Genomic DNA, 19,023 nt, shown 5'->3' with positions numbered 1-19,023 from the left:
CAAGTGAAAATCAAGCAAGAAGTTGTGAAGGGAATAATGTTGCATACTTATAATACCCATTTTGTAAGGAATTTGGAGAAAGTGAAAAACGAATTCGAATTGAATTGAGAAAATAATTAGAAAATATCCGGACATTTGTTCCAGTCATGTTGCTCTTTAGCTTCCCAATATCCTCCTTTGTACTGGTGAATCAATGCTCCATTGGACTCGTCCTGTACTCGCACGAACCATGTTGGCTCATATTCTTCGTATTTGTCTCCTAATTGAAATATATTAAATAGTGTCTAACTCTCCCTAGTTACCTCTCTTCATAGCCAACTCTTTCTCCGCTTCTCGACGTCTTCTCACGATTCTCTGCTTCTCTTCAATCTCCAATTTCTTCTTATTAGCCTCGTCCCATCTGAAAAATTGTTAGGATCAGTGGAAGGTACTAGTTTGGAAGTTACTTACTGTCCATTTTCCATCATTCTCTGATCCGGTCGTAGTCGAGAATCCGTTGGCGCGACACCATCTTCTGGTTCGTTGAGCTCAATTGCGAATTTCGTAAAGTTGTGCATTTTCTCTGCGCCTTTTCTGTAAAAAATACAAAGTGGAATTAAAGTTTAAGGAATCCTCTAGCAGGGAAGTTCGGAATGGAATCTCAAAAATTCCGACCAGAATAATTTGGATGACTTTTTTCGGAATTCGAGATCGAACACAATGAAAAATTCCAAATTTTCAAAACTTTGAAACTCGGAATTTTCGACATTCAGAACATTCCCGAAACGGTAGGAATACGGTAAAAAACTTACGGTAATGGATGCGCGGTCCAGATCCTCTTCAAACTCGTCTCATCTACTTCAACTTTTGGCTTCTCGTGATTTCCATTCCAACTCGAAACCTTCAACATATCAATCGACTTGTCCCATGTTCCTTGAACCACGTACTTTGGAATACCTTCAGAATCACGGACGATACCGTATACCTAAAAATGAAAATTAAGAAACAAGCTGAACGGCCTCAACGGGTCGCTCACCTTTCTAGGTTGTTCTCTACTGAAATAGGAATATGGAATGAATTTCAATACACACTTCTCGTTTGTCGTATGATTGGTGATCTCCATTTCTCCATGATTATCGATCCACAACTTTCCGACAATGATATTGTGAACCGTCGTTGTGATTTTACGATAGGAAAAGTGAGAATTCGTGGATGGAAATACGACATGAGTAAAACCAATCGGAATCACAGAGAGGTACTTTCCACGGAATCTTGATGTCATCGTAAAGTCTTGATACATCGTCCAACCCCGTCCTTCGGCATGATGAGCAGCGGCCGGTGGGTGATGCGATACTTGCTCAGTGACACTTCTCCATCCCAAATCTTCCATTCTATCGAATTCATAAGTCTCTCCCAACAATGGATTGAATGGTTTGTTAGTCCGATGGCCGGTTGTCGAGTAGTTACTAGCCGCATACGCAGCCACATAGCACATTTGTTCAAGAGTCGACTGGAAAAACCATGGTGTTTAGTGAACCTAGAGCCTCTAGGTTAGAGGTTGTATACTTACAAGTTTCGCTCCAATTTCCAAAAGATCAGCGTATTCCAAGTCTTCAGTGACACGCTGTAACACTGAAATCGGTTCGGAGAAGTTGACAGGCATCGGGATTTTCGAGAGCTCCTTTCCAATACAATTCTTCATAATTGACCATAAATTGATCGGAAGATCCGGCCGTTCGGGTACTGTATTCCTTCGCTGTTTTCCTTTCGGAGCATCGGGAGACGGAGACGAGGAAATAGACGACGATGGATCACCAGCACCAGAATGTCGCCGATCAGTACGAACTGTTGGAGCAGCGTGCACTCCGGCAGGAGATGTAGAGTTACATGGCATTCTGGAATTGAAAATTGGTGATTGATTAGTTAATATTTCAAAATTGCAGGTACATCTGTTTAAATAAATATGGAAAACGGGGAAGGCGGTTGATCATTTCGAACTTGTTCTAGACAGAAACTATTGAATCCATCAGGATTCATTGAGAAAATGGAAAAAAAAAGAATGTGAGTCACAAGGAACATAGAGCAACGCTATTTTATACTTCCGGTCGTCACACGTTTCCTGTTTCAGGAGAAAACAAGAAGAATTGGTTTTGTTTTTTTGTTCCAGAGGGATTCTGGTGAGAGAGAGAGAGAGAGAGAGAGAGAGAGAGAGAGAGAGAGAGATTTTGTAGATTATATAGTAATACATCATCAATCAAAGGAGGCGATTTGAAATCACTAATCAAGGTGTGACTGAAAACATGCGATTCAAACTACTTACAAAATGAACAAAGAATTCTTGTCGTTGAACAAAGAATTCTTGTCACCTTTGCAAAAAGACGAAAACCGTTTTTGTTCTTCGAATTTCATATCAGGTGGAAGGAAAACAAAGATAATCAAATCAAATGATCGCAAAGAAAAAAAAACTACTGCCCAACTGATTAGAACATCAAAAGTGGGGTCATCAGGTGCGCGGAAGAGGAAAAAGTGAAAGGAGAAGATAGGAGGAGGAGGCTAAAGTTCGTTCAAGAGGGCCTAATGTGGCAAATTAAGAGAAAGAGAACGGATGAGGAGAAGAAGTAAGAAAAGAGAAGGGAACCACAACATTTCAACAATAACCAGTTTCTTTTCATGAGTGTGGCCAACAAGTAGAAAGTATTTGAAAAGGGAGATGGTCAGAGTAAAATAAGAAGACGAAGAGAAGGAAAAATAGGAAGAAGTAGAAACCAAAAGCTTTGTGACAGATTTCAAATAGAAGACATGACGGCATCATCCATTTGTAAAACTAACCAAACCTATGGTTTTTTGTAAATGTAGTTGAATCAGAAAGGTCCCCATCGTAAAACCTCTTATAGAAGGACCCACACGCTGTCAAGTCTGAGATAAATTTCCTTGGCACGCATGAAAGATATAAAAAATCTGTCAAGCGATAAAATTGTGATATTGATATCATATTGTAATGAACCATTTATCAGTTGATAACTTTGTGACATCTCTTATATGAGCCGAGATAATTGAACTCAAACTTGACAGTGTGGGGAACCTTTTGATGTTACGGTAATCAGAAAGATGCCAAACTTTCAAGGAATGAGCCACGAGTATGAGACACGATTGGAAGATTCATATTTCCGACCAACTAAACAAAATTTTCTAAGTCGAAAAAAAGTGAAAAAATGCCCTCTCTCTCTCTCTCTCTCTCTCTCTCTCTCTCTCTCTCTCTCTCTCTCTCTCTCTCTCTCTCTTCAATCTCATCGAACACGAAATACCAAAAAATAGATGAAGAGATAGTGGGAGAAATCGGGGAATTTTTATGGGTCAAAAACTTTGCAAATTATAAAAAAATTTTGAACCTACATCAGATCTTCTTCAGCGTCATGGAATTCGTCTTCTTGGTCACTATATGCTGATACAGGTACTCCGGACGAATACTTTGAGGCCGCCCGTTCCAGTGATGAGTGTTGCTTCGCCAGCGCTTCCAGTTGTTCCTAAAACTTTTATATTTTTTGAGTTGTATAATTTCGAAAATTTAAAAATCGGAGTATTCTGGAATTTCAAAATTGCGAAAATTTCAAACAGAAGCTTCTAGGCAAAAATCGTTGGAGGTACTTTATAGGATAAAGGAAATGGAAAAAATACTTGCATCCACTCTCCCAGCCACTTTTGTTTCCCATAGCCACTGCCAGCTAAACAAAAAAGGAAACAAAAATAGAAGCCTTATGCAGCACTTTTGGTTTTTTGGTCACCCAGACTCGCCTGCAAGAAAGCCTTCTCCTTGTGCTCAACAGCTACAATCTTATTGAGACGCTTGGCGGATTGTTCTGATAGCTCCACAAACTCCTCAGCGGCTTGGATAACTGCTGCAGTGGTCATCTGCAAAGATTCAAAACTTTCCTAAATTTTGAGAAAACTAATGACTCACTTTCAACAAGTCTGCTCTTTCTGCCAGCGAATTCTTATCCGTTTCCACTGTTCCATTCAAAGCACGCATCAATTCGTCCCCTTGTTTGTCTGAAACCTGATGAAATTAATATTTAGAGCTTTTTCAGATACTCACTCATCATATTGGCCGCAGTCCTCAAGTCACATAATTTACCAGAAATCTGTCTATTGGAGAGGATCAGAGCATCCGATCGGCTTGAATCCGTCTGTGCCAATTGAGCATCTTCATCTTCTTCTATAAAAATTTTCCGTGTTTGAATGCCTCTCAGCTAATATTCCGGAATTTCAAAACTTTTCAAAATCGGAATAGAACTCGGAATTCTGACCGGGAAATTACCGAAGATTTTTTGCCGTTTCAAAATTTATTTATCAATTTTTTCCAGCTATTTTTAGTGATTTTTGAAGGATCTTACACTTTGGAATTTCGAAATTTAAAATTTGAGTATTTCGGAAAAACCGAAGATTGACAAATTCCAACTTTTCAAAATAACAATAATTCGACATTCCGTGTCTTTCGAAATCGGAAAATTCCGAAAATCCGATTTTTTTTTCAAAATCGGGGTAAATTTCGAAATTCTCGAACTTTCAAATTGGAAAATTCCGAAACTTGGAGACTCAAAATTTTCGATATTCCAAAAATTTCAAATTCTCAAAACTGGCATATTCCGAAATACTAATTTTTTCAAAATCAAAGAATCCCGAAAATTTTTTCGGGCCGAAAAATTCCGAATTTTTTATCAATTTCAAAAGGACCATTCCAATACCCACCACTTTCTGCCTTGGTAACAGCCTTATGTCTCATATATTCCAATGAGTTCACCCATTGTTGTCGATCCATCTCGTTGTGTGGTTTGACATGGAACGTCTGTGATTGTCCAGAAATGACGATACATGAAGTTGTCTGGAAGAAGAATTTCAATCATTTTGAAGCCATCAATAATTCAGGAGAGACAATTACCTTATCAGTATGAACGCGCGCTTCCTGCAAGTTAATACTTCCACGACACGTATGACCAACTTCGCTGGGGTTTCTGAAAAAAACGATCTTGACATTTCAAGCAACCTTCTGTTTCCAGAATTTCAACCCCCCCCCCCCCTCCTAACAATAATCACCTATCCTCTTCTAGTTCTTTTTCCAAAAATCGTGTTTCATCATCTTCTCCATCATCTGCATAAACATACTTCTGCATAGAATCACCACAGGCAGATACATAAACACTCTCATTATCACTGTTCCCCTCTCCAGATGCCTTCCTTCGGGCACGTCTACCCACTGGAAAGGCACACCAAGAGATTTGCTTCCTAGCCTGTCGAAGACGTCCTCTTAACGTTCCCATGATTCGATGACGAATCCGTTTACTTTTACAGAGACTCGAAGAAGAAGCGGAGCAATAGGTGGACGTGGAAACTGCAGAAGTGGCTGTCGAAGGTAAGTTAGTGGAAGAAGAATGGGAAGTAGAAGAGGAAAGAGAACAAGAAGTGAGGTCTATGAGTGACGACTGTCGAGGATCGTTATCGTTTCTTCTTCCACTCCCTATCTCCTTCTTTTCCTTCTCGCCCTCCTCTCCATTCTGGCGACTCTCCTCTCTTTTTCGTTTGCTATCAATTATCGTTTGCCTCCTCATTTTCTCGTTTTCTGATAATATGATGTCGGTTTCCTTAGCAGCCGCTTTTTCCATCCCCTCTAGCATTACACAATGATTCGGGACCATTTTTTGGGCATTCTGAATACAGTGTGATGTGTATTCGAGAAGGAGAGAAAGAGACTTCGAAGCGATTGACGGCGCAAGGTATAGAGAAGAAAAGGGAATAGAGATCGAGATCCGAATCTAACTTTCGAAGTATTCAGAATCCGATAAAATAGATTCAGAATGCAGATATTATAGAATAAAGCTCAATAATAGAAATTTCAAGCTTCGGAAATCATATGACATTGATTTCAATATTTCAAAATGCATTGTTTTTTATACTGTTTATCAGAATGATGTGAAAACAAGCGGAATGTTCATTTATGTGATTTGTGATTTCGAAAATTTTGAAATTCTATAATCTAAATATTTTGAACGTTCTGGAATGATTCCTGGTTATTATTCTGGTACTAAAAAATCGGGGCTGTGGCCGTGGCTGAAGGTCCCACAAAGAAAACTACAGTAACCTAAGAATATTGTTTTCAAGATTTATTTTCTCTATTTTTACTGATTTTCTCTGACAGGAAAATAACATTTTTGACCGTGAAAAGTACGACTGAAAACGCACGAAAGTCGAGAAAATAGAACCGGAAAATAACAATATTTACAGGTTACTGTAGTTGTCGTTATGGGACCTTCGACCAATTTTTCATAGCTCTGATTTTTTTCTGTGCCAGAATAATAGAATCGTATTTCAAAAATCAAAGTACAACTCATTAAAAAATGAGCTTTGTCGTTTCTATCATAATCAATCATTATCAATGCACCTGATGACTTGGAAAGTGTAAAAAATGCGGTATCTGAGAGCATAAAAAAGGAACTGTCAATCACCAAATGCGCTAACCCTCAAAAAATTTAAGACATTTTTCTACTGAAAATCTGATGGAAGAATCAATAAATTCAGTTCTTCTCAACCAAAAGACAAACACATGAAAAATGAAGGAAAGTGAGGCAAAGAGCGAGAAGGCATACAAATAGAAAAAAAAAAGCGAAACCAAATAAAAATATCATCCATGCACGGGACACAACAAAGTACAGATAGGTGATAGAGAGAGAGAGAGAGAGAGAGAGAGAGAGAGAGAGAGAGAGAGAGAGAGAGAGAGAAAAAACAGGTTGAAACCGAGGAGACTGCATTTCATACAACTGGCGTAGCATAGGTTGAAGTTTACTATGGCTGCGAATCGTTCAAAGGCAAAGGATAGTAACTTTCTGAAAGTGGTAGAATAAAACCTGCGTTGTTCTAGCCTTTACACTTCAAAGGAATATGAAAAGAAGAAATCAATCCTCTGGAACCCGAGTTTCTAAATCTCCAGACCATCCTCTGGAATAATCGGTCTATTTAGTAAACCCATGTTCCTAAAAGTGGCTTTTGAGACCAAAAAACCATGATAGACTACACAAAAACCAAGTTGAACTCGAAAAAGCTTGAAGTTCGCCTTGAACTATACCACGCCGGCCACAGACTACGACTTGAATCAGAGCGAAACGACCCGAACTGTGAAGGAAAAAAAGAAAAGTTTGAAGAAATGTCAAATAGAGAGAATGAGTCACTTTTTATGAGTTGAGCACAAACAAACAAGAAAAAACGAATGTTCAGATGATAAAGGTTTGTAAATTGAAAGCCAAAAATGATATCAGAATATCTAATCAGTTCGTGTCGAAGAATCACAACTACCTAACACCGTGGTAGCTGATGGAGATACTTTTCAAAAATTTTTAATTCATGAAATTAGGGAAAACTAACCGATAGTAGCTGAGTGTTGCATTCGAGTCCAGTACGAACCATCTTTGTCGATATCCTTTTAAATAATTGGTCCATTTGTTCAGCCAGCCCGCCTTTTCTACTGATCTGGAAATTCTTGGATTTATAGTTATTTCAGGCCGTTTTTTTTTTTGAAACGCAGGCGCCGCTGAGTATCGACTTACCGTAAAACCTGTTTTATAACGGCCCCTTTCATAGAAGGACCCTCTGAGAGGGGCTCGGAACAATAGAAGGGTCCCCTTCAAAATGTGTTGCTTTAAATTGAAAATTTACGTGCGTTTTCAGTGAAAAATATTCCGGAAATTCCAAAATTTCACAGAATTTTGTTGAAATACCTTTTTTCGCTCAAAAACTTGCTCAATTTCAGTGAAATTGATAGATTTTTTCCGGTGAAAAATTTAGTAAAAATGACAAGAAAAATAGCCCGTAATAGAAGAGTTCTCCGGAGGTACTGTGGAAAAATAGGAGGACAGGCCCTTCTAATACAGGTTTTTCGGTATTTTTTTCAGTTCAATTTCAAGTTTTCGTGTCGGGACCAACGCTTGTTTACTACGGTATTTAATTCTGAGCTGTCGAAAAAACCGAATTTTTAATTTTCCCCATGCTTCGTGTTTTTAGAATGATACCTTGCACTGAGAAATGGGTGAAAAGACATTTTGAGGTTCCGAATAAGAAATCAAGAGAGAATAAATCTTGCAACGCGTCACAGGTTGGCTCTAGCCAACTACAGTTGATATCTCGAATCTCTGTCAACTCAAAAACTCACGCTAAATGCTCGAAGTTATTAATCGATGTCAACGATGAAGCTCGACCTCGTTGCGATTTTCCAGATGAAGCTGTTGACATTTTATTACTATTATTGCTGTTTTTCTTGGAATTAGATTTCGAGGAATCCGCCTGAAGACGTCTAGGACGTCTTCTCCGTTTTCGGAGAAAATCTGAAAGCACAGGCATCGAATTAATAGAGTGTGAATGAGAGGAGACAGTTCTCCAAACAATTCGAAAAAGATAAGAGATGATAATGACTTAGATAAGAATAGAATAGAATATAAAAATAACAGACATTTGAAGAACTTTGTGATACTATTTTGGTACAAAAAATCGGAGATATGGAAGTGAACTACAGTAACCTATAAATATGTTTCCATTCCGGATTTATTTTCTCAATTTTTGGGCATTTTCAGTAAAAAATTTCGCCATGAAAAATTGTATTTTCTGACTTTTCTGGGGAAAAAACGGAATCGACGAAAAATATTGAGAAAATGAATCTGGAAACAAATTTAGGTTACGGTAGTTATCGTTGTAGGACCTCCGACCGCGGCCACCAAATTTTCTCTTCCACAGCTCCGATTTTTTTGTACCAGAATAATAGGTAACTATTTTTCGAGGATTAGAATTTGAACTAAAATTGGGAAATTCCTATTTTAGGCAAATTGTTCCTCAGGTATTAATAAACTTTTAAAATTTTTTGTGTGAAAAAAGCGAACAACTACCGTAATCAAAATTTTTTCTCATTTTCCGGATAGGTTTTTTCGATTTTCGTGCGTATTTTCCATATTTTTTGAGAAAACAAATTACAGAAAAAATCTACGAAAATCAGTTTTAAAAAACGGTAGTTGTCGTTGTGGGACCTTTGGCTCCGATTTTTTTGTAACTGAGTAATAGTTCAGAGCAGGAGCAGCTTGAAAAAAATAGTTTCGATCAGTTTGATATTCTCAAACTGTACAAAAATATAGACAAAAATTGTCTCTGAGTCACTTTTCAATATTTCTGATGATGTGTCTTTTTTTAGTCACACATTGGTTTAAGACACGGAATAGCAGAACGACTGACCACTCCTTCCTATGCACTTGAAAAAAGAGAAAGGAAACTCAAAAATTGAACCTATTTTTTAAATGAGTGAAATTTTGGAAGGAAAAAAAATAAGGAAAAATACATTTTTGCGTTGTTTTTAAATCACGATAACAAAGTGGGCGAAGAATGGGTGTTATTTGTTCCACAGTCAACAATCAATTACAAGACAGTGTATAGTGGTCCAGTGTTCACCGATTTTCTAGAAAATATTTTTATTTTTGGACTCAAGGTGTTTGGTGGAAGAGAATCGCCAATTCATTTCCCTGCAGAAACAAATGAAATCGGAGAAGCTCAAAAAACGTTGGTGTGGAAAAGAAAGAAATTGGAAAAGAGATAGGTCGTGAAACGAAAAAAAAGTGTGAGGAAACGAATATACGAATATATAACTTGCATCCGAATCTTTCGTATTCACATTCTCTCCTCACTTTTTTACTGCCTATCCAACTGCGCACCGCGCAGGAATCGGATTCTTTGAGAGAAGGACTTATGAGAATTCCTAGTGATTTTTTTTTTGTTTTTGGCAAAAATTTAGAGTTCAAAATGTACGAAAGAAAGGAAGAAGAAACGTTTCGGCTCAGGTGGTGGGAAAAGAGAAACGACAAAAAGAAAAAAGAAAGGTCGGTATGACGACAGGAGGACGGAGAGGAGGAGAAGACAAATAAACATGTCCAAGTGAGAGCCCCACCCCGAAAAGAAACCACACCGCCTTCGCTTTGTGATCATTCCGGGCTTTTTTTTTGAAAGACGAATTCGAAAAACTCAGAATTCAAAGCAGCAGGAATTTGAATTTAAACTTTGGTAACAAAAGTTCTGGTAACTAAACTTCCACCGACAACAATTTTTGGGAACGTATTCAAAGCTTTTAAATGCTTTTCATCAATATATGGAGACTATTTTTAATTCAAGAAAAACTGTTGAAAATTTTGAAAAATTGATAAATTTAAGTGGAACCGGTTAGAGATCTTTGGCAAGCAAACGAGTGATTTGTCGAGCAAACACTGGGAAACTTGAGCGTCTAAATTTATCTATTTACTTTATAATCTTCACGATAAATAACTTTGAAGGAAAAAAGCGAACAGAAAAGCTGAAGGAGGTACTGTAAACTTAAAGGACCATGGCTGGAAAGTTTTTCTCGTGGTGAGGCCCCAACAGATTACGAAAAAAATTTTTTACATTTTTCACTGCTTCTGATTCAGAAATTCTGAATAAAATGATCCTTTTTTGAAAACCTTCCATGAAGTCATTTTTAAACCCTCCTTTAAAAAAACGGACTTTTTCCCATCATCGTTTCTCTGTCGTCTCTCATTCTCGACCGCCTCTCTTTTTTTGTGTGGATTCTCTATCGATTTTCGTCCGGTTTTTCAGAAAAGGTTTTTCAGAATTTAACACATTTAATCTACTATTTATATTTATTCTAATAATAAAATGAGCCAGCAAAATGAATGTAAGATTCAGTCATAAACATAATAAATGTATTTACATTATCGGTTTGCAGCCCAGGATACGGAACATCGGCTGGCTTCTGAAAGCGAAAAAGCTTATAAAATAATCTGTGAAATGCCTAACAGTAAGTGATTGGTTTTTCTAAAAATTCTATCTTGAAAAACTTTTAGAAATGCACGATATTCGAATGTCGAAAATCCAGTCATGTCTCGATGATGCTCGAAAAACAAACTGGATTTATGTTGGAAACTCATTTCGGGACCCTTTGCCATCTTCCAAGCAATAACCTGTTATAGATTCTCAAATCGTGTCATAGTTTCTGAAACTCGTGTGATATTTTATCCATTCCATAACAAACCATTATATTTTATCGAATAAAAATTTGAAACAACGGGAAGATTGAAAAAAATCGAGACAATAATTATTTAGTAGGAACATCGGAAAACATCATGGCGGGAGAGAGATGATTCATCGTTTTTTGTCACCAAGGTCATCAATGAGCTCATCAGTCACCTGAGGCCATTTCTCTGGGATAAAGTCCAGCAAGTCGTCTTTTACGTCTCCCTGGATGACAATCTCGTCTGCGCCAGTCACTGAAGAGCCACACGCGAACTTTTGAGCGAAGAGCTTCGATGCAACTTTTAGCTCGATATCTGAAAGTATTCATTGAAATTTTAGGACATTTCTACGACTCACCGAATGTCGCAAGACCTTTAATGACTGTTACACTCTTTTTGCCACGTGGCTCTCTTTGCAGGGTTACCTTCTTTGGTCCACTCTTTTTCTTCCCTCCAGCTGCAGCAGCCGCACCAGTTTTCGATCCTTTGCCTCCTCTCTTTTGCTTCTTCTTCTCATCGCCTTCTGCTGGCTCTTCAGAGATCTCGAGTCCTTCAAGAAGTTCTGGAGCATTTTGGGTAGCCCACGCACGGCAAAGATCTGTTTGGCCTGAGTAGTCGCAGTACTCGGTTGGCATTGAGCATTCTGGAATAGAAAAACTTATATTGACTTAGTGGATTACTATATATCTTACGGCCACAATAGAAGACCTTCAATGGATACGAAACTCCCTCTGTGGGACCAGGTGCAAGAGACTGAATGACAGCGGTTTCACCATATTCGGAAGTCATTCTGTATATTCAAAAAAAACTCATTGATTTCTATTTCTGATAAATAATGAACAATACTTCTTCAGGTATGATATTCTAGATAAATACATTCTTTAAAAATCAAAGAGCATCCGATAAAAGTAAACCCATTTTTATAAACAAAAAAACCAAGAAATGCAGGAGTATCACAACCATATAAGGAAGAACAGACAACATAAGTAAACCCAGGGAATGACTAGCAGAAACTTTTGATTTTTGGCAAATATTACATAGAAAAACGAAACCGTGCAGATTCTAAATACTTTGTGACACAGGTGAAGGGGAAAAATACAGCAAGAACTATTATGCTTGTCTGAGAAAAAAAAGGTTGAGACGAAGAGAAAAAGTGTCTGCGTCTCCACTTAATATGTGCTATTTAGGCTCTCCGCTTCGATATCGCTACCGGATTCAGACTGCAAAAAATACTCTCTAACCTTTTTTTTTCTCAGACAAGCATAATATCACAGATGGAGCAATTTTTGAATTAAGTTCAGAGCATGATAAAGCATTAATTTTAAAGTTTTAGAAGTGCAATAAATATTGTTTATAATTTATGTCTATTCGGCTTTGGCAGGATCGACGAAGTTCCACTTTTGATGTGCATCGTTTTCGTCGCATTCCACCACAATTGCATCGTCGCCAGCCTTTAAATTAGCTGTAGATAGACAATTTCCAGATTTCAAGTTACGAAGCATTTGTTTCTGAAAATAATATAATTCGTGATAGTTTTAGAGAAACCGATTACTTCATAAGCCCATCTTTCATTAAACTGTGCTCGCTTGGAGCATGCTTTCATCCGAACGTTTCCATTTTCTTCGGCAGCACAGGTGTTCTCTCGACGAAGATATCCTTCTTTTGATAATGACATCAACTGCGGTGAGCTTCCCTTTCCTTGACAATGGAACACTCCCAGAAGTTGAGACATCTTCTCATCTCTTTGTAAAGTATCGGTACACATTCGAGTACCACTTACGACTGTGTGAAGCTGAAATTACACGGATATGGACTAAATTTGATCGATTTACTCACTGCTCCGTATGCCAGCACGTCCTCGTCCATTATGAATTTACCTTTGGCAATATTGTCAAGGAACCACTTGAATGATTTACAATTCAAACGTTTACGGAGTTCGTGTCTAGCAGTCAGGTCTCCAACATCCTTGGTTCTCAAATCTTCTCGATGCATGTAGTAGAGCCTTTTATAGTCGTCCATCCATACTTCTGCCAGACGTTTGGAATTCGTACCATGAACATCTTTGTTATTATTTCGTCCTGTGTACGTTTAATTGAGAATAATACAACATCTCAAAAGCTTACCAGTCATATTGTAAGGATGCCCAGCTCGGAAAATGTGTCCCACATGTGAACAAGGAATGAATTCAATAGAGCCACCACACATCCAGTTTCTGAATGAAATCTCGAGATTTTCTCCTCCCCAGATATCCATTTCCTCATCGTATCCTCCGACTTCGAAAAAGTATTCACGATTTGCTGCTAACAGACCACCTGCCATTGTAGGAGATCTAATATAGTCGGTGACTTTGGTACGACGCTTCAGTTCTTCATCGGGCAATCCTTCCCATGTGAAATGAAGTGCCCACGAGAATCCACCAACTGAAAGAGACCAGTCTCCGTGATATGCCAACGTTGAATCCGAAATCGAGTCAATCATTGGGCAAACAATAGCGGTTCTTTCGTCACTGATCCTCTGAACGATTGGCTCCAACCATCCGTGGTTTGCTTCACAATGAGAATCAAGAAATACAATGATATCTCCCACGGCCTCGCGAGCTCCAGCTAACTTTGCACGAATCAGACCATGTCGAACATGCTTTCTTATCAGACGAACTTTTCCGCCGAATCTCTTGATATGCTCGTCAAGTGGTTCTTGAAGCTCCTCTGAAACTCAGCTTTATGAAATTTAATTTTGAACGAAGAACTAACGTCGTTTACTGTTATCATCTAACAAAATAATTTCCTGCAACAGTTCTGGAGGACTTCGATTGATTACAGAATGAACCGTTCTCAACAGCGGTGTCCATGCTTCATCGGTGAAGATTATGATCACAGAAGTTTTTGGTAGAGTTGCATAATCATATTTTATGTCTTTGCAAGCCTGTATTCTTGGATCTGGTACATCCCGATCAAGTGAGATTTTATCAGAAGCATGCACGTTCATGAACCATTTTTTCATATCTGCATGTCCGAGTTCTGCTTCTTTTCCTGAGAGAACAACCGGCTTTCCCTTCTCTCCTGGACCTTCGCGTGGCTGGGAATAGTCGGGAATTCGATGTAATTCTCCATTCCATGCTTCAGGAAGCCGTACTAGTTCTTCTGCATACTTTTCTGTAAACTAGGTGCATTCCGTGGTTGAACACAAAAACAAGTCTCTTGAAAATATTCTTGCGTTTTTGATTGCTGCGGAAAGATAGCCCAAAATCTTACCAATATCCGGGAATTGGAATTTCGCTCGTCGCCGATCGTTTCGGTGATAGATAACGATGCAGAAGAAGGCGACAGTGAGAAAGGCGGCGATGACAAATGAGCCCTTCTTGCGAGGAATAATGTACCGAAGCATTCTGAAAATAACTGAAACACTTTCAGACATATTTTTAGTTTTAACGATGAATAAAAACGATGACCCAGTTATTAAAAACTCGAAAAAACCAAAATAAAATTGAAAAACGTGGCAAAATTATGCAAAGGGCCTAGTTTTTGAAGAGAGCGCGGCCACGACCCCGAGGGAGAACATGCGCGGGAAATCAAATTTTGAAGGCTTCGGATGTCTTCATATTGGAAACTCATTTCGTTTCGAAGATAAAAAAAGTCAATAAATTCATTTCAGTAATTTAAATCATTAAGAGTAAATGGGTTGAGTTGTCTCGATTGTTTTTCTGCAGATGTGACATTGTTTGTTGAGCTTATCCGCACATTCAACACAAGCAGTATGTCCACAGTTGAAGACAATCTGAAACAAGAAGTTTAAATTATATAGAATAAATCGCTGTTTTGAAAACCTCAATTTTCGAATCCATACAAATAGCACAACTAGTTTCTAATTCCAACTGCTCCAACTTCTTTTTCAACAAGTTTAGCTCATTCTGTTTCTCTCGTTCGACCTCAATCTTCGCCTCTCGAGCAGCATCTTCAGCGATTTTCTTGCAGTACTCAGCAGATAATTGCGGGGTTTTACGATCAAAGTCTGATGGTTCGCCGGATCGGAAACCGATTTGAACAGGAACACCATCTGAAATAATAGATAGTGGATACTGTGCCCAGATTCGAGAAAAAGACCTTGATCATGTGCTTCAGCAATAAACTGATAACACACTGGACAGCGTCGAATGGCAGTTTTTTCAGCACAATCAACGCATGCAACACGATGTCCACATGGATTCAGTTTCACAGTTGCAACAGAATCCAAACATGAAAATGTGCACATTGTGACTTCTGCAGCATCGAATTTATCGAGAGCCATAGACATCATTGGCATAACGGTTCTGAAACAATTCTGAAGGTTTTACTTAAAGTTAAAGTTGGAATGATATACCTCTGTTTGGTCTGCGAAATGTGAACGATGATTGGACGAAGAGATGAACCAGTACAAAGATCAACGGCACTCACTCCTTTTCTATCTCTAAAAAGAAAACATTTAGGTTTTCAATAAAAATGTTGGAGACAAACTTAATATTCAAATCAGCACCATTGGAAACCATGAAACAAATTGTGGCCAACTGCCATTTCGGACGAAGTCGACTTGCCATTTCATCAAGGTTCAGGTTAGTACGAATCAGCTGAGCACACACTGGAATCAATGTCGGCGGATACTGCTCGTTCGTTTTCATAATTTCTCTGAAAATAATAAAGTTAGAAAAAACCCAAAAAACAATGAAACCTAATAAGCTGAAACAGGGGAGTTTGTCCATTCAAATCGACTAGATTGGACGGGGCTCCAGCTCTGACAAGAGCTTGGATTGTTGCCAAACGACCACAATCTTTGTCAGCTTCTCCAGTCCATTTTTCCAGTGCATAGTGAAGAACTCCACGGCCGAACTTGTCCCGCCGGTGGACTTCTAGCCCTAACTGAAATCAGAATTTTCAATTTTCAGCGTCTGAAGGAACATACAGAAATCAACTTATTCACAACATTCACATGACCACATCCAGCGGCATAATGTAGTGCATTCATTCCATTTTTTGTTGTGGTATTACGGTGGGATGAACGGAGAAGAAGTAGTTGATCAACCGTGCTAAAAATTACTATAAAACTGAAAGTTGGAGAAAAAAGTTACCTGACATGCCCCTCAGCAATCGAAATTTGCAACGGTGTCATACTTGAGTTGTTCATCTGATGAATATTTGCACGCGTGTTGGTTAGAATTCGACTGATGGCTGCTTTCTGAATCGATAAAACACAGTAAAACCTGTAATAGAAGGGCCCCAGCACTGTCAAGTTTGACCTCAATTTTCTCAATTACTATGCAAGATATCAAGGATGTGTTAATTGGCAAAATATTTTTGACATTATGATAAACAATTTATCAACTGACAACCTTTTCATATCTTTTACAAGAACAAAGAACAACCCTGAACGGACGATTGGCGGCTGAACGGCGGCTGAGTGGGTGCGGGCGTGTTACTGGCGGTGGAAAGTAGGCATACTTTGTAAAATAATGCAAATTTTTAGATAAATAAAATATTTGGAAAATTTTCAAAGTTCAGAAAATGCTTCGAAGTTTAGAAGGAAATGTTTGGAGAGGATGGAAACGCTTTCTTGACTTCTTGACTATGCCTACTGTAAAACCTGTAATAGAAGGGTCCCCACACTGTCAATTTGACCTGATTTATCTTCGTTACTGTAAGTGATATAAAAAAAGTGATCAACTAACAAAAAATTTCTAGTATTATGATAAACAATTCTTCAGTTGACAAATTTTTCTATCTTTGACTGGAACCGAGAAAAACTGGATCAAACTTGAAAGTTAGAAAGCCCTCCTATTATAGGTTTTACGATCTAATCGTCAAAAGCATATTTCCCTTTTTACCTTATTTCCAGATTCTGGAAGTTTGCAAACTTCATGTAGCGGAGTGTCTCCATTCTTATTAGCAACACACGGAAGACAAGCACTAGTTCCCAGAAGACGATCAATGCATGCTGCATGAGCGTGTCGAGCAGCCAGATGAAGTGGAGTATCTCCGTTGGCAGATTGAGAGTTGACCTCTTTTGGAAGTAAGAGTAAAACACCTTCTAACATTTTATCGAGTCCTCTGGAATAGAACATAAACCGGTTACATTGATAAGACTCTCAGAAGAGGAACGTACCTCTCAGCTGCCACGTGGACAATAGTTCTTTCGCTTCCATCCCGTACAGTCTTATCAGCTCCCAGTGAGATCAACATCACAACTACATTCCACAGATCATCAGAAACTGCACGGAACAGAGGAAGCTGTCCATCAAATAGACTGCGAACTTGTTGAGGATTCGCACGAATCGATTCAACCAATTTAGCATAACTTCCAGAGTCTTCTGTCCAGTTTATGATAATGTTCATCAAGTTTTCCGTTGTATAACCGTGAATAGTGTGCTGAATGTTTAAACATGCCAGGTTACTGTAGCTAGAAAAATGGATTACTGTATCTTCCAGTTGGCTTAAAGGGGGACTCCGACCAAAAACTGTTTTCGTGCCAAAATAGTTCCAATGTTATGTATTTTTCTATGTTTTTTCTTAAAATATGGTCAGCGTCCCCTTTAAATAAAACTAAATTGGGTTACTGTAGATAGACGATTTTACTACTGTATCTTCCAGTTTGCTTGAAATTCCCACACTACAGTACAGGGATGTTCGGAACGGAAATCGGAATATTCCGAAGTTCCGAAATACCGACATTTGAAAAGTCGAAATTTTCTACATTCCGAAAAATTCCGAAAAGACCATTCCGAACATCCCTGCTACAATAATCAAACTCACTTTATAAGTATGAATACTGTGCTCATTTCTATCTCTTGTGATCATTGACAACCTTGGTCCCGAATAAACCGGGCACAAAAACAAGTCCCTTCTCCCATCAGTCCATCCTGGATTCACATCGACAGTCACTTGAATATCTCTCATCACCGTTGGATTTTCAGCATTTTTCAGAGAGACATACCACTTTGGAACACCTTCAAAGCTGACGATCTCATTTGCAGCAATCACTCCAATTGAAGTTTTTATTGGGTCGCCACGTGTTATTGCTACAACATCCCCTTTCGAATGTTCAACCATTCGAGGATATTCCAAAGCTTCTAGAGGCCATTCTGTCAGAATTTGTAACTGAAAATCTAGATACTATTTCGAAAAATTTTTCATGGTTCTCACAAGATCTGTACAGGGAGGAAGTGTGTAAAAAATTCGGACTTCTGCGGTTCTTCTTGCTTCATTTAGACTGTAGATAAATCCGACATGTCCAAGAAGCTTAAGTTTTTAACGTTTCTTTAACGTTCAAGAGATTGTCAACTCACAGCCATATGGGTTTTTGTCCAGCTAATGTTATTGTACAGATTTCTTCGTTGAGCATGATTCGGACCTATTTCTGATATAAGAACTCGATCCCCTAAACGAAATTCATTTATCGATTGGGTGCTATCGACAGAATTTTCATCTTCTTGATCCATGTTTGGTGACTACAATACCATCTGGCAGCTTTGTTGAGTACATTGTCACTTCCAACTGTTTCTAGATCAGAACGCTTCACGTAAAAATTGGGATTACGGTTAGCGACCACAGCAAAAGGGGCGGAGCCTAATTTTTTCTCTCCGTGGAGGTGTATCAGAGATGTCCGGATTCCGGATTCCGTGAAAAATATTTTTGTCCGGATTCCATATTCCGGATTCCGGAAAATTTTCATTTGTCCGGATTCCGAGAAAATGTTTTATCCCGGATTTTAAGCACATTCGTTAATTTGCAAGTATCTTCCTTAAAACGCTAGAGGTGTCTGTCTGTCCCGTTGTCACTCTGTCGACTTTTGAAAAGCTTGAAGAATATATAGATTGAAAAATTGAATCGCGCCGAAGGTGCACCAGCTTGCTGCTCTCTAATATTTTTGAAGTTCCGCGACTAAAAATGCAAAAATATAGCACGATATGTGTTTTTAGAACTTTTCTGCCAATTTGGAGGACTCAAATATCCGAATT

General features: G+C 38.5%; 4 protein-coding genes across 4 annotated transcripts; all 4 read right to left on the bottom strand.

Annotated features, from left to right (window-relative positions):
- Positions 1 to 116: 116 nt before the first annotated feature.
- Cbr-obr-1 lies at positions 117 to 8,361 on the bottom strand (the record flags this gene model as incomplete). Its single annotated transcript, XM_002641311.1, has 14 exons — positions 117 to 259; positions 303 to 400; positions 451 to 573; positions 792 to 964; positions 1,016 to 1,489; positions 1,550 to 1,874; positions 3,373 to 3,490; positions 3,762 to 3,888; positions 3,938 to 4,026; positions 4,073 to 4,192; positions 4,726 to 4,858; positions 4,916 to 4,988; positions 7,390 to 7,494; positions 8,174 to 8,361. The coding sequence occupies 14 exons, from the start codon at positions 8,359 to 8,361 to the stop codon at positions 117 to 119; spliced, it is 2,289 nt and encodes a 762-aa protein (XP_002641357.1).
- Positions 8,362 to 11,172: 2,811 nt separating this feature from the next.
- Positions 11,173 to 11,831, bottom strand: CBG13210 (the record flags this gene model as incomplete). Its single annotated transcript, XM_002641310.1, has 3 exons — positions 11,173 to 11,357; positions 11,401 to 11,685; positions 11,735 to 11,831. 3 exons carry the CDS (start codon positions 11,829 to 11,831, stop codon positions 11,173 to 11,175), a joined length of 567 nt encoding a protein of 188 aa, XP_002641356.1.
- A 575-nt stretch (positions 11,832 to 12,406) lies between these two features.
- On the bottom strand, positions 12,407 to 14,426 carry Cbr-gly-9 (the record flags this gene model as incomplete). Its single annotated transcript, XM_002641309.2, has 6 exons — positions 12,407 to 12,550; positions 12,595 to 12,834; positions 12,879 to 13,120; positions 13,166 to 13,747; positions 13,793 to 14,194; positions 14,294 to 14,426. 6 exons carry the CDS (start codon positions 14,424 to 14,426, stop codon positions 12,407 to 12,409), a joined length of 1,743 nt encoding a protein of 580 aa, XP_002641355.2.
- A 279-nt stretch (positions 14,427 to 14,705) lies between these two features.
- On the bottom strand, positions 14,706 to 18,504 carry Cbr-mib-1 (the record flags this gene model as incomplete). The annotated part of the gene is made up of 13 exons (XM_045243840.1): positions 14,706 to 14,816; positions 14,866 to 15,095; positions 15,143 to 15,348; positions 15,399 to 15,485; positions 15,533 to 15,700; positions 15,744 to 15,931; positions 15,975 to 16,098; positions 16,141 to 16,247; positions 16,894 to 17,116; positions 17,172 to 17,434; positions 17,819 to 18,163; positions 18,209 to 18,304; positions 18,352 to 18,504. The coding sequence occupies 13 exons, from the start codon at positions 18,502 to 18,504 to the stop codon at positions 14,706 to 14,708; spliced, it is 2,301 nt and encodes a 766-aa protein (XP_045095093.1).
- Positions 18,505 to 19,023: the final 519 nt, after the last annotated feature.

Source organism: Caenorhabditis briggsae (assembly GCF_000004555.2).
Source record: "Caenorhabditis briggsae complete genome, chrIII, whole genome shotgun sequence".
In the NCBI taxonomy this organism is placed as follows: domain Eukaryota; kingdom Metazoa; phylum Nematoda; class Chromadorea; order Rhabditida; family Rhabditidae; genus Caenorhabditis; species Caenorhabditis briggsae.
Note: the sequence above shows the minus strand (reverse complement) of the source record. Positions and strands in the feature narration are given on the sequence as shown.